This window comes from Neoarius graeffei, chromosome 12, assembly GCF_027579695.1.
Source record: "Neoarius graeffei isolate fNeoGra1 chromosome 12, fNeoGra1.pri, whole genome shotgun sequence".
NCBI lineage: Eukaryota > Metazoa > Chordata > Actinopteri > Siluriformes > Ariidae > Neoarius > Neoarius graeffei.
Genome location: NC_083580.1, coordinates 66018520 through 66033351, shown reverse-complemented (window position 1 = coordinate 66033351; position 14832 = coordinate 66018520). Strand labels below are relative to the sequence as shown.

Here is a 14832-nt window from a genome sequence, read left to right as displayed (position 1 = left end):
GAACAGGATAAAGCGGCTAGAGATGATATGTTTGCATTTTGATCAATATTTTGCTTATAAATTTTTATCCCCCGCCCAAAGTTGTCCGTCCGGTCACATTTTCGTTTCCGGGCCACATCTTTAAAACTACTGAAGATATCTTTATGAAACTTTGTATACATATCAAGCAACATGTGAACTGGTGGCTTTTACCATTTTGGATTTTTGAAAAAAAAAAAAAAGTATTTTTCAATTTTTTAGAAAAAAATTATATATATATATATATATATAAAATTTTTTAACTTAGTTTATAAGAGCAATGTTCATTTCCAGAGCATATATCCAAAACTATTCATAATATGGATTTAAAACTCGGTAGACATGTTAAGGTGATGTAGGTGTGCCTTTTCATACTAAGGAATTTGAAAAATTTTAATTTTTCATGTTTCTGTGGAAACAATTTCAGACTTAGTCTCTCGGGTTAGTCTTGGGGTAGGTTTTGTTTCCAGAGCAGAACTTGAAAACTATGAGTGGTATGGTCTTGAAAGTTGTTATACATGTTAAGTAAATGTATATTGATGTATGATACGAAGAAATGTGAGAAATTAAAATTTTTTGCTCACCTGGACCAAAGGTCCGGTGGGTTTATGCCGTGGGCTGCTGAGGTCACTGTAAAGAGGTAGGGTTGGGTTCTTGCAACAGAACTTGAAAAATGTGACAAATAATATCTTGAAACTTGGTATATAGTTGGCATAGAGGGCGGGGGATATAGATGACTCGGTCTTCTTGTATTATCTTATTTTAACCTTAAGCATAAAATTGTCTGGTTGAGGCTTGGCGACCCAGGAAGACATCAACTAGCTTCCCTGAATTATTTTGGATGATTATCGCACACCAGAGGGGCCCAAAGCCTCATCTGGTAGCAGGTACACATTCACACCTATGGGTAATTTAGAGTAGCCAATTAACCTAACCTGCATGTCTTTGGACTGTGAGGGAAACAGGAGCACCTGGAGAAAACCCACGCAGGCATGAGGAGAACATGCAAACTCCACACAGAAAAGCCCCAGTCGGCCACTGGGCTCGAACCCAGAACCTTCTTGCTCTAAGATGACAGGGTTAACCACTAAACCACTGCCATCCCAGGTACAAACTCAACTCCATACAAATTCAATCAAAGAAAAAAAAGTGACAGAATTTACATTTCTTCTTATTATTATCTTCAGGAAACGTGGACAATGCAACATTCTCTTGAACATCTGACCTGGAATATTCCAGAGACTTCAGGAGTGAGAGGAGAATTAACTAATGTACAATTTCCACAACTGATAATGGATGACTCTTGCAAAAGGATGTTGTTTAGCATGAGATGTATGAAAGTCACACATTAATGCAAAATAATATTTCATAGTAAAGTGTACTAATTAAAACAACTTGCTATACATTTAATAATAAAAATAAAAGCTAGCGATATCATAAACTGAGGTTTCAACGTCACCGACATCATGTCATCATGATATTGCTAGCTTTTATTATTAGATGTAAAGTGTACTACTACTACTACTAATAATAATAATAATAATAATAATACTAGAGCAGGCAAATGCTGTTTTCTAAGTTACGAAGGAGGTTTTAACCATGTTTAAAATGACCTAACTTTACTGGTCATAAGGCATATATTTAAGAGAGTTATTCCAGTCAATCTTGACGTACATGAGCTGATAACTGACGAAGCGTGTAGTGTCGAGTTGGCTACAAGTCATGTACGACAAGATTGAGTGGAATAACTTTTATTCTATCTACATTCACTGGATTTTGAGAAAACATCCATCCATCCATTATCTGTAGCCGCTTATCCTGTGCAGGGTCGCGGGCAAGCTGGAGCCTATCCCAGCTGACTATGGGTGAGAGGCGGGGTACACCCTGGACAAGTCGCCAGGTCATCACAGGGCTGGTGCATGGAGACAAGCCACCATTTCACACTCACGGTCAATTTAGAGCCATCAATTAACCTAACCTTTGGACTTTGATTGTCTTTGGACTGTGGGGGAAACCGGAGCACCCGGAGAGAACATGCAAACTCTACATGGAAAGGCCCCTGTCAGCCACTGGGCTTGAACCTAGAACCTTCTTGCTGTGAGGCGACATTGCTAACCACAACACCACCGTGCTGCCATTTTGAGAAACGGAGCATTTTTATTTTTTAGCAAAGTCAATAAATAAAGACTTTATACAAAACGTCTGACAAAATAATTTCCGCTTTGAATTAAAACAAACTGGCGAAATGGCAGTAGCAATTTGTGAAAAATGCAATAATTAAAAAAAAAATCTTACCATCAAATACTTTTGCTCCATATTTTGTTGCTTTTTTACCTTTTTTTGGTGGTGGTGGGGTATTTCATCCTTGGGTAGATGAGCAACACGCTCCGCCATTTTGTTTTTCTCTACTCATGGTATATGAGCTGATTGGCTACTCTACTACAAGGCTACCAGAGCACACGACTGCTCATATCCAGCGAATGTGGATAGAATAAATGCTAACATATCATCAGTGGCTCACAAATGGAATCATACGAACCAAAACACTAAAAAAGTGGAAGTCTCTTTTCAGCCATTTGACCTGACTAGCATTTGGGGAGGGAGAGAGAGAGAGAGAGAGAGAGAGAGAGAGAGAGAGAGAGAGAAAGAAAGAAAGAAAGAAAGAAAGAAAGAAAGAAGAAGAGAAAAAGAAAGAAAGAAAAAGAAAGAAAGAAAGAAAGAAAGAAAGAGGAAGAGAAAAAGAAAGAAAGAAAGAGGAAGAGAAAAAGAAAGAAAGAAAAAGAAAGAAAGAAAGAAAGAAAGAAAGAAAGAAAGAGAGGAAGAGAAAAAGAAAGAAAAAGAAAGAAAGAAAGAAAGAAAGAAAGAAAGAAAGAAAGGGAGAAAGGAAGAGAAAAAGAGAAAGAAAGAAAGAAAGAAAGAGGAAGAGAAAAAGAAAGAAAGAAAGAAAAAGAAAGAAAAAGGAAGAGAAAAAGAAAGAAAGAAAGAAAAAGAAAGAAAGAGAAAGAAAGAAAGAAAGAAAGAAAGAAAGAAAGAAAGAAAGAAAGAAAGAAAGAAAGAAAGAAAGGGAGAAAGAAAGGGAGAAAGGAAGGGAGAAAGGAAGGGAGAAAGGAAGAGAAAAAGAGAAAGAAAGAAAGAAAGAAAGAAAGAAAGAGGAAGAGAAAAAGAAAGAAAAAGAAAGAAAGAAAGAAAGAAAGAAAGAGAAAAAGAGAAAGAAAGAAAGAAAGAAAGAAAGAAAGAAAGAAAGAGGAAGAAAGAGGAAGAGAAAAAGAAAGAAAGAGGAAGAGAGAGAGGAAGAGAGAAAGAAAGAAAGAAAGAAAGAAAGAAAGAAAGAAAGAAAGAAAGAAAGAAAGAAAGAAAGAAAGGTTTAAAACGTACAACCTAAATTAACTTTTTAAAATGAACTTTCCTGAAGAAGAAATGATTCCAGAAGTATTTTCACAAGTGGCACAAGTGAAAGTAGCTGAATATAAACCCAGGTCAGGACGGGCCGTAACGTGTTCGACGGGTCAAATACAATCTCATAACAAACAAGTTCCCCAGTCAGATCCACCAGCAGCAGTGCTGGAGAATCCCACAATGTGACACACGGACAAATGCAACAGCATAAACGTGAATAACAGCCAGTTGTTGGTCAGAATCTGAGGCTGTTTTGTGTTTCATGTCCAAGCAGAACAACACTGACGCGTTCCAGGACGACATCTGTAGGACGCATGAAGCCAAATCTGCACGGCACCTGTTCAGTGAGCAGGAAGGGATACTGGGATTATTTGGAACAGCAAGTCAAACACCAAAATAGGCCATGAACTCAAACTGAATTACATCCAGTCAGTAGAAGTCCGGGTTCAAACTGACAGGTGGGGGAAGGAAAAAATTATTATTATTTTTTTACACACACACACACACACACACACACGCATCAAGAAACCCTTACCTGAAAGCACTAGTGGAAGAAATGACAACACTTTTTGGAGCTTATACTGCTTATTTTTCTATCCACATTCACTGGATATGAGCAATCGTGCGCTCTGATTGGCTACTCTACTACCAGGCTATCAGCTCATATACTGTAAGTAGAGAAAAACAAAAACGGCAGCACGTGTTGCTGAACCAACCGAGGACGAAATTTAAAAACAAAGAAAAAACCCTCGACCCAAAAAAAAAAAGTAAAGCAACAAAATATGGAATAAAAGTATATGATAACGTCTTTTTTTTCCAAGAATTATTGCATTTTTCACAAATTGCTACGGTCATTTCACCAGTTTGTTTACATTCTAAGGGCCTCTGCATGCTCTTGCGACGAGGCTTTCGCAGATAGCTTTTCGCAGACAGTTGTAATTTATCGTTGAGCGGGGAGTAATAGGCGTGCATGATGTTATTCACCGCCACAACGCAAGGGGGGGCGAAGTCGCGAAATTGCTAGGAGTAGTTGGTGGGTGTGGTTAGTGGAGTGTTTATCTTCCGGTTACTTATAAAGACTAGAACTGAAGTCGTATAGATGTACGTACTTCCTTGATCAACCGCTCTTCGTGCTGCTCCATCTTCGCTCGTGATTTTAAAAATGGCGGTCGTGAAAACAAAACAAACCGGGAAAGTAGGGAAGCGGAAGTGCGCGTACAGCGGATGTAGAGTGGACCAATCAGAGCCCTCTTGTCTGCGAGGCTTCTGCGGTGGTCACAATTTTTGGGAGGTGCACACAGAGCGTCTGCGAAGGGGGGGGGGCTACGCAGACGCCATCTGCGAGGACTGGGTTGTCAGCATAAATTGGCCTTAAGTGGAAATGATTTTGTCGGACCTTCTGTATTTAAAAAAAAAAAATTTGAACTTGAAAGAAACAAAAATGCTGCGTTTTTCAAAATCCAGTGACCGTAGATAGAATAAAAACAGTTCTTCCACTCAGTCTCATTAGCAGGCTATAAGCCATGTACGGTACATCAGCTCATGTATGACTCAATTTCGTGGAATAACAAATGTAAAATATTAAAATCATCACCATAAAACATTTCCGTTCCACTTGAAACGAACAAAATTGATTTGGAACACACCCGACACTTGACTTTCTCTGTAAAATAACTTCAAATAAACTTTATTTATGCATAAACTGAATCAGAACTTTCAATCTTATTACACATACAACAGAAAAAGACAGGAAAAAAATACCTTCCACCCTTCAAGGTACCATCTTCAGTTGATCGGTTTCGAACAAATACTGTACAATACGACGTGTTCAGCATTTCAGTGTGCCTTCAAAATACAGTGGTTGGGGTTTTTTTTTTCTTCCCGTTTCTGCCAAAAAATACAGTGCATAACTCAACCTACACGCAAAGTATTCAGTTTGTAGAGGAATGCATTGTAGAGGTTAAAAGATAAAAAAGAGACAGCAAAAAAGTAACAGTAGGAAGGACAACAGATAACACAAGTCATTTCCTTCAAAAGTCTTTTTGAGAAAGGAAAAAGGCATCTTAAGGCTTATGCTGAATCAGATGGACTTTTCTCAGGAAGTAGAAAGGCCCAAAGAGTAAAGTACAGCTCTCGTGTTGACTTTTTTTTTTTTCCCAAACTGAACAAAAACACTTATTCATAACTATCATCCACGAAAGACTATTCCTACTAAGAAAACATGTTGAAAGGAAAAAAAAAGACGAGAAAAAAGAAAGACAGCAAGAAGCTCAAGACGCTCAGTTCCCCTCGAGTTCTGCCTTTTTTAGTCAGTCAGTCATTTTTTTTCTTTTAATTTAGAAAACATCTAAATTTCCTAGCACGTGTCCACCAGCTGTCTAATATTCACATCCTTAGAGTTTCTTTGCAACTGATTCTGGAATGTAATATGAAACTGCGTCAACATCCATAACCGACTGCATTAACCTGTAATAACTGCTACTAATCAACATCGTCTTCGTTATGAGATGCATCGATGAGATTTTATACACCTGCACAGCTCCCTGTGAGAGCAGCAGAGTTCCTGAGAGGCCTGCCACTGGAGCAGGTGGTGAACAAATGGGCTGAATGCTGGCAATGCAACAGAGGGGTGTGTGTGGGGAAGGGCGAAAAGAAAAAAAAAAAAAAAAGGAAAAAAAACCCAACATCCTTTACACATTTTTTTTTCAATTCTCCTCAATGAGAGTAATGTCTAATTCTGTACAATCCCTTTCAAAAACACTTTGCTGTCCTCCATCGCGTGACGAGTCTACCTCTTCCCTTTCCTCCTCTTCTTCCTCTTCATCGCTTTCACTCAGTGGTCCAATACTCGTCCTTCCTAAACCTTCAGCAGGTGAACACGACCCTCTGAAGTCTCCAAAAAAAGGTTCGAGACCCATACAGAGGTCGCCTCCGCAGGCAAGTCTACCACGGTCCAAACAGCTGAGGGGATCTGTGCTTCGGGTCTGATGAGGGGAAAAAAAAAAAAAAGATTTCGTCAGAACACTGCGAAGTGCTCGAGCAGGTTAACTGCAGTTCCATTATACATGACTTCAGTTTAACAACTTGGAAAAAAACTATCAAATTAAGCAACTTTGACATTTATATGGAAAAGAAAAAACCCAACAACATACAATGTCGACATGCTTAAAGTGCATATCACGGGTAAATTCAGGAGCAAGATCAATGTAATTCTCCTATTTTATATAAAAATTGGTCAAAAGTGTGTCACATTTTGTGCAATTTGTTTACCTTCCGCAATACCAGAAAAATTCAGTTGAAATCAAGCCATTTGAGGCGAATTGGTCCGCCTCTGAAAAAACCTGGCATTTGGATTTCCTGGGAAACATTGATTTTCGTGACGTCGCGTACGGGACGCCTCCGTCTGAATCCTACATCAGCGCTGGTTTGTTTACGAGAAAACGACCTGGTTAGTGTAGCGGCTAACATGAAATTTTCACCAGAATATTTCACTTGGTGAGCAAAGCATGAAAATTGGCACACATGTAGATCAAACCATACTGTTTCCAAAACAATCGTTGGCCATCGCGATTTCCGCCATTTTAAAGATGGCCGCCGCCGTTTTCAAAATGGCGTCATTTTCAACAACCAAATTTCCGAAATATGGACATGTATCTTTATCGTGGTCGTTTTTTTGGCCGGATTTTCACAATTTTAATGTAGAAGGCTTTGGTTATTATGTGAGTGAAGTTATAATGACTATTCTTTCAAAATAATTCAACCTGGATCAAAACTGTCCAGGAGCATGATAAAAGTTTGATTCAAAAGGGCAACTAATGGCCCTTTTCCACTACCCTTTTTCAGCTCACTTCAGCCCGACACGGCTCGCGTTTCGACTACCAAAAACCAGCACGACTCCGCTCGTTTCAGCCCTGCTTAGCCCCTAACACTCGCACCGTTTTGGAGTGGGGCTGAAGCGAGCCAAAGCGAGCCGAGTGAGGCTGGGGGCGTGAGCAGACACTCCCCTGTGCACTGATTGGTGAGGAGGAGTGTCCTCACATGCCCACACACGCCCCGCGAGCGCGCTGGGATCTGTAAACACCGCAAACCCGGAAGGAGAAGAATTACGAATTACGAGAATTTCTGAAGCCTTATGCGCCTCGCCTCATCTATACGCTCTTGCCAGTATCTGTCCACGTTGTCGGTGACAACAAGCCACAGCACCAAGACCAGCAACACTAACGACTCCATGTCCTCCATGTTTATTGTTTACTATCCGGGTCGTGAGACTACCGCTTAAAAGCTCACTGATGTCACTGTTTGTGCTGCTTAACGACATCACCTGACGTCCACCCACTTTCGCTAACTCCACCCAATGTGTCCACCCACTTCCAGCCAGCACGGTTCAGCGCGGTTGTAGTCGAAATGCAACTCCAACAGCCCCGCTCAGCCCGACTCAGCACGGCACGGCTCAGCCCAACTCAGCCGCGTTTGTAGTGGAAAACCGGCATAAGAAACTGTTGTTTTATATTCTCAAAAGAGTAAATTGCAAACACTACGAGGGCACAATGGTGCAATTTACTGCTGTTAAACTCGGCATGGGGTTCAGTGTAAGCTTTGTTCATTATTGATACAAAGTCTCCCAAATACATTACGATCCGCCCCGTATATACGGGTCGTGATGTCGTATCTGAATTGACGGAGTGTGCCAACGCGGGAGAGCCGAGCCAAGAGGGACGGGGCTAAAAGTCCCTCGAATGGTGTACAGATCGCACGGGAGTTAAATTGCACTGGATGAACGATCGGGCTAGGTGTAGGAATTCCATCTTCGAACCTAGTTGTATCCCATACGTTAAAGTGTTATAGCTGTAGGTGGTAAAAGGATAATCCCTCGGCCTTCAGTTATTGATAGTGACAAGTCATTTTCCTTATTACTGCGTTTATTACACCATTTTGAAAATCATGGCAGCCATCTTGAAAATGGTGGAAACTTGAGTGGCCAACGATGATTTTTGGTCAGGTACATGCAGACAAAAGTTTCATGCAAAATTTGGTGCTTTGCTCACCAAGTGAAATATTTTACCAGCTATCCGCTCCACTAGGTGGTTTTCTGCAAATTTCTTCAACGTTATCGTGTAATTATTAAAATGGTTAACAGATGTATCGTAGGAGGGTGTAGCAACACCAATCTTGATGGGATTAGTACTCATCGTTTCCCACATTGCGCTCGGGTGACAATTCCATATTTCAATGCAAAATTGCTAGCTGCTAAACTTGGTGTACACAGGCTGTGCACTGAAACCGTGCAAAGCTCGCACAGCCTGCTGGCGCTTCCACAGGTGACGCCACAAATCTGGCTCCAGACTCCCTTGTGATTTTTCCAGACGCGTTTTATTTTATTTTTTCTGCTGTAGACAGATGGCCTTGTGCAAAATTACCCTTCTGGATGAGCGTGTAAAGGGACATACTTTCATATAAAAAAAAAAACGAATTTGGTCCAGGATATGCACTTTAAAGGAGAACTGAAGTCATTTTTAAACTTGCTTTATTTCTTAATTAATGTGTTATTCAATTACGTTTTTGGTTTTATTAACCTTATATCGTGACTCGTATTGGCATATTATATTACACTTATCGGCCTTTTCAGTTTTTAGCCGTGTTGAATGTAGTTCGCATGCTCCACGGCAGGCGTCGCTTATCCATGCGATCTTCACGAGACTTGTGCGAGACTTCAAATGTGAAGTGTCAGCGCCGCCATCTTGAAAACCGTTTACACGGCGGCCAGATCACCATATCATTCCAATTTAGATTAATTTTGAGATTTGCCAGCTTCACCAGTGATGGAGATTATTCCATACGACTTCAGACCAACGTGCAGTAGAGAAGAGCTGGAAAGACGACAGGATAAGGACTGGTCACGCTGGCATTTACGTCATTACTGTTGCACAATTAAAACATGCCAGATCAGGCAGCTGGTGGGTTTTCAAAATAAATACATTATACTGAGCGCATTTCCCACAGTCTTCACTAAGGTTTCAGACAGCACTACAAAATGGCGTCCCCACTATATAGTGCCCTATATAATAAGTAGGGAGCGATTTCAGACACAGGGAAAACTTCCGGCTTGATTACGTCAGCATTCGAAGGAGGGCGCGCGCATCTTTTGACAACGTTGGCAGATGGTCACTTTGATTTCCGCTGTACGTTTTACTTCCATCCTACAATGTCTCGCACAGGTCTCAGCAAATCGCGTTTACGGCCATTGCTTTGACATACGGACTGATATTACATAGTGTATTTCAAAATACTCAACTTGCTATAGCAGTGACAAAATAGCGGTCAGAAATGCATTCCTATATTTTATAAAATGAGATGAATAGAATTTCATCTCATCTCATTATCTGTAGCTGCTTTATTCTGTTCTACAGGGTCGCAGGCAAGCTGGAGCCTATCCCAGCTGACTACGGGCGAAAGGCGGGGTACACCCTGGACAAGTCGCCAGGTTATCACAGGGCTGACACATAGACACAGACAACCATTCACACTCACATTCACACCTACGGTCAATTTAGAGTCACCAGTTAACCTAACCTGCATGTCTTTGGACTGTGGGGGAAACCGGAGCACCCGGAGGAAACCCACGCGGACACGGGGAGAACATGCAAACTCCGCACAGAAAGGCCCTCGCTGGCCACGGGGCTCGAACCCGGACCTTCTTGCTGTGAGGCGACAGCGCTAACCACTACACCACCGTGCCGCCCCAAACAGAATTTTGATTAAAAAAAATTTGCCTTCAGTTCTCCTTTAAAACAGTTTTTTTTTTTTTTTAAACAAAAATCAGCCAAATCTGCAGCCCCAAATGGACCAAAACGTTGAGGGCTCAACAACCTCGGACCTGCCTGATCCATCCCGATGCCTTACGTCTATCTCAGGGATGAGAGTGGGTGGTCACCAAAAAAGCAGAAAACAAGATGGCGCCCGAAGCCGGGGGTCTGGGAGGGATACCCCCCCAGGAAAATTTTGAAAAATAAAGCCTTACAAACCACTTTTCCTGCAATCTGAGCTGTAGTAGATAAAAAAATCTGGGTTTTTTTTTATATATTTACATGAAAATGTGTTTCAAATCAATAGGAGTATTGTTTGAATTCAAAATAAAATCACATTCTACATTCAAGGGTATGGTTAGAATTTATGATCAACAAAAATGACAAACTAAATTCACATTAAATGCAAGTTTTATTAATTATCAAAATGTTCATATATTAAATAAAATTTCTTAGGGAGAAAATCACCCTATCACCCTAATCACCCTCAGTCACCCTATGTCCTCATTAGTTGCATATGATTTCAAAAAGTCTTTTGAAATATTTAAGTTTTCAAAACTGTCAGCATTAATTCAGATTTACTATCATATACATGTTCAATGTATTAAATCAAACGAATGCTAAGTTTATGGGATAATGTCTATGTACACTTTATACAATTATTTATAGTTCACAGTCCCTTCTCATTTTCATTTAATCATTTCGACGACTTCTTCAGCCTTTTGGCCAAAGACAAGAGCTTGTCAGTCCTCTCTCTGTTTTTTATACCAGCATCGATTTCACGTACCTTCGCTTCGTCTCGCTTGTCAATTGTATTCGGCATTTTGAGTAAAAAAGCCGATACAAAAGAGAAACGTATTTTTGAAGCGCAGCGACGATGAACATGTGCAAGTTTCGATAAAATAGAACAGATGCGGGTACTTTTGTAAGAACTGTTATGATTGGCTTTTGTTCTCTCCCACACTCTTGTAAGAACTGTTATGATTGGCTATCATGCTCTCGCCAGCGATGTTTTGGCCAATTACATTGTAGATAACACGTATTCTACCGCGAGACTAAAGATGGCGAAAATGTAAACATGTAACACAGTCGTATGCTTGAGTATCATGAAGGAACATACCCCAACCCCCCTCAATGGAAAAAAAAAAATAATAATCAACGGATTTGGCATAATATCGATTTTTGCTCAGAAAAAGCGGAAATCCACCGAAAAGCGGAAAATTCTCATCCCTGCTGTCTGGAGTCTCATCACATCACTCCTATGGAGGACGGCCCCATACGGAGAGTCAAAAGTCGCACTTGGAAGATGCTCTGGACACTTACAGTAATACTCTTATGGCTAGGGTGACAGTTACTTGCTAACTTTAGGACTGCAGTTGTCATGAACAGTTTTGCACTCAAGTTTCCATCAGTTGAAGAGTTTATAACATCAACGAAACAGACTTCATGTTAAAACTGTTAATGTTATAGTCATGTTGTCTGTTGTTGCCCAAATGAGGATGGGTTCCCTTTTGAGTCTGGTTCCTCTCGAGGTTTCTTCCTCATGTTGTCTGAGGGAGTTTTTCCTTGCCACCGTCGCCACAGGCTTGCTCATTGGGGATAGATTAGGGATAAAATTAGCTCGTGTTTTAAGTCGTTCAAATTCTGTAAAGCTGCTTTGCGACAATGTTTATTGTTAAAAGCGCTATAGAAATAAACTTGACTTGAATTAACTTTTGAATCCACTCGTCCAGTCCAGGCTTGTAGTACTTGAGTCCAACTCGTGCCCTAATTTTAAGGACTCGTGACTTGGACAAGGCTTCAGCACCGATGACTCGGACTCGTTCATTAACTGCATTCAGACTCGTAAATTGGAGGCGAGGACTCGGATTTTTTCTTTATTTTTTCTAACATGCCAGAATAATTTGGCATAAGATATTTACATCTACATTAAATTTCATACTAATTTCGTGCAAGAGAATGCACATTCACCTCTTCATATACGTCATGTTCAGGAACAAACTAACGTTAATGGTACTAAAATGCCTGGAGAGAAGCCCCTAGGATTGTCCACTTTGCTTATACAGACTTCTCGTGCAGTGGAGGGGAAGAAAAAAAAAAAGGCACTGCTGTGTGTTCCATATGTAGAAGTATCATCGAGGAGACGACGGGGACATCCTCGAACTTGAGTCATCATTTGGCAAGACTCCACCCAGAGAAGTCTGTGACATGCTGTGTTCATTGCTCTGTTGATAGCGGGGCTTACTGAGCAATGAACTAGCTAGTGTTAACCCTCTCTCATGTTATTTGCCCTGTTGATGGTGGGCGGGGCTTGCTGAGCGATGAATGAGCTTTTTATCTGTAGCCTATTACCTAAAATGGGTCAGTCGAACAGGAACGTTAAGGCCTCTGCATGCTCTTGCGACAAGGCTTTCGTGGATAGCTTTTTGCAGACAGTTGTAATTTATCGTTGAGCGGGGAGTAATAGGCGTGCGCGATGTTATTCACCGGCACAACGCAAGGGGGCGCGAAGTCGCTAGTAGTTGTTCGTGTGTGTGGTTAGTGGAGTGTTTATCCTCCGGTTACTTATAATGACTAGAACTTTTTTTTTTTTATAATGACTAGAACTGGAGTCATATAGGTGTACGTACTTCCTCAATCAACCGCTCTTCATGCTGCTCCATCTTCGCTCGTGTTTTTAAAAATGCCGGTCGTGAAAACAAACCAAGCCGGGAAAGTAGGGAAGCGGAAGTGCGTGTACAGCGGATGTAGAGTGGACCAATCAGAGCCCTCTTGTCTGCGAGGCTTCTGCGGTGGTCACAATTTTTGGGAGGTGCGCGCAGAGCGTCTGCAAAGGTGGGGGGGCTACGCAGGCACTGTCTGCGACACCGTCTGCGAGGACTGGGTTGTCAGCATAAATTGGCCTTTAGTCCAACACAGCAGCAGAGACGCTTTCACATACACTACCGTTCAAAAGTTTGGGGTCACCCAGACAATTTTGTGTTTTCCATGAAAAGTCACACTTTTATTTACCACCATAAGTTGTAAAATGAATAGAAAATATACCGTATTTTCTGGACTATAGAGCGCACCTGTATATAAGCCGCATCCGCTCTATTTTTAAAAAAAAATTTAAAAAAAGATATACAAGCTGCACCGGGCTATAAGCCACAGATATCTATGTTGAAAAATTAGATATTTACTGCATGTACAGAACGATTTTGTACTGTAAATGTACATGTATGTACCTGAACAGATTCTTTCCGAACAGTGCCTTTTAACACGGCAGCAACTTTGCTGATTAAAACGGAACAGAACCAAGAGAAAATAACCGGTATTTATTTACCTTCATTTCTCCTGTGTTTGAAACCACAAGTCACTTTAATTATCTTCGCTGGATTTGAAAATAATTACCAGTTAGTAATTTGTCGTGCGTGTTCTATCTGCTAAAGATCTGCTAATTCTTCTTTGCATTGATTTTCCGTCTATCTTATTTTTGATTCTACTTCCGGTTAGAGCGCCCCTAGCGGTGGAAGAAAAATCCACAGAATAGCCGCACCTTTGTATAAGCCGCATGGTTCAAAACCTAGGAAAAAAGTAGCGGCTTATAGTCCAGAAAATACGGTAGTCAAGACATTTTTCTGGCCATTTTGAGCATTTAATCGACCCCACAAATGTGATGCTCCAGAAACTCAATCTGCTCAAAGGAAGGTCAGTTTTATAGCTTCTCTAAAGAGCTCAACTGTTTTCAGCTGTGCTAACATGATTGTACAAGGGTTTTCTAATCATCCATTAGCCTTCTGAGGCAATGAGCAAACACATTGTACCATTAGAACACTGGAGTGAGAGTTGCTGGAAATGGGCCTCTATACACCTATGGAGATATTGCACCAAAAACCAGACATTTGCAGCTAGAATAGTCATTTAGCACATTAGCAATGTATAGAGTGGATTTCTGATTAGTTTAAAGTGATCTTCATTGAAAAGAACAGTGCTTTTCTTTCAAAAATAAGGACATTTCAAAGTGACCCCAAACTTTTGAACGGTAGTGTAAAGGCCGCAACAGCCACCGTTAAAGTCTTGTTCTCGGACTCGACTCGAAATTCTCTTTAACGACTCGGACTTGACCGACTCGAAGTTTAGTGACTCGAATACAACATTGGTCCCGTCAGACAAGCAGTAAGATTTTTCACTTGTCCTGACCATAACCTTATTACAATGCATTTACTAGTTCAATGAAAGGAAAGTGATTAACAAAAGTTGATCAAAAAGCAGGTATAGTTATGATTATCATGACGCATTAATGATTTATAATATTTCAATAAAACTCAAACTTTAACAATAAACAAACTATCCAAAGCCCCATTATGGTGAGTGTGTTATAAACTGCAGATCAGGTCATGGGTTAAGAGTCAGATTCACCCAAATTTAAAGCTTCTGGAGGAAATAAAGTTAAATCTTGATTAATCCAGTAAGACTTGAAGTGTGAATTAATTTAATGAAACTGAAAAAAAAAAACAAGTTGGACATAAGAGGGACAGAATGATGCTGTGAAAGAAAAACCGTCAGTGAGTTCAGCACTGTCGTAAAATTCCCCCGAAATATTTCACGACATGAGAGATGGTTAAATGTGAAC

The 14832-nt window shown here is 40.6% G+C and overlaps 1 protein-coding gene across 1 annotated transcript in view; it reads right to left on the bottom strand.

Annotated features, from left to right (window-relative positions):
* Nucleotides 1-5085: 5085 nt before the first annotated feature.
* The window catches only part of fam53c (family with sequence similarity 53 member C), a 40893-nt gene continuing 31146 nt past the window's right edge, over nucleotides 5086-14832 (bottom strand). Inside the window, exon 5 of the mRNA XM_060936260.1 lies at nucleotides 5086-6398. Coding sequence (XP_060792243.1) covers nucleotides 6120-6398 — 279 coding nt within the window. The 3' untranslated portion in view covers nucleotides 5086-6119. The remainder of the gene's footprint in view (nucleotides 6399-14832) is intronic.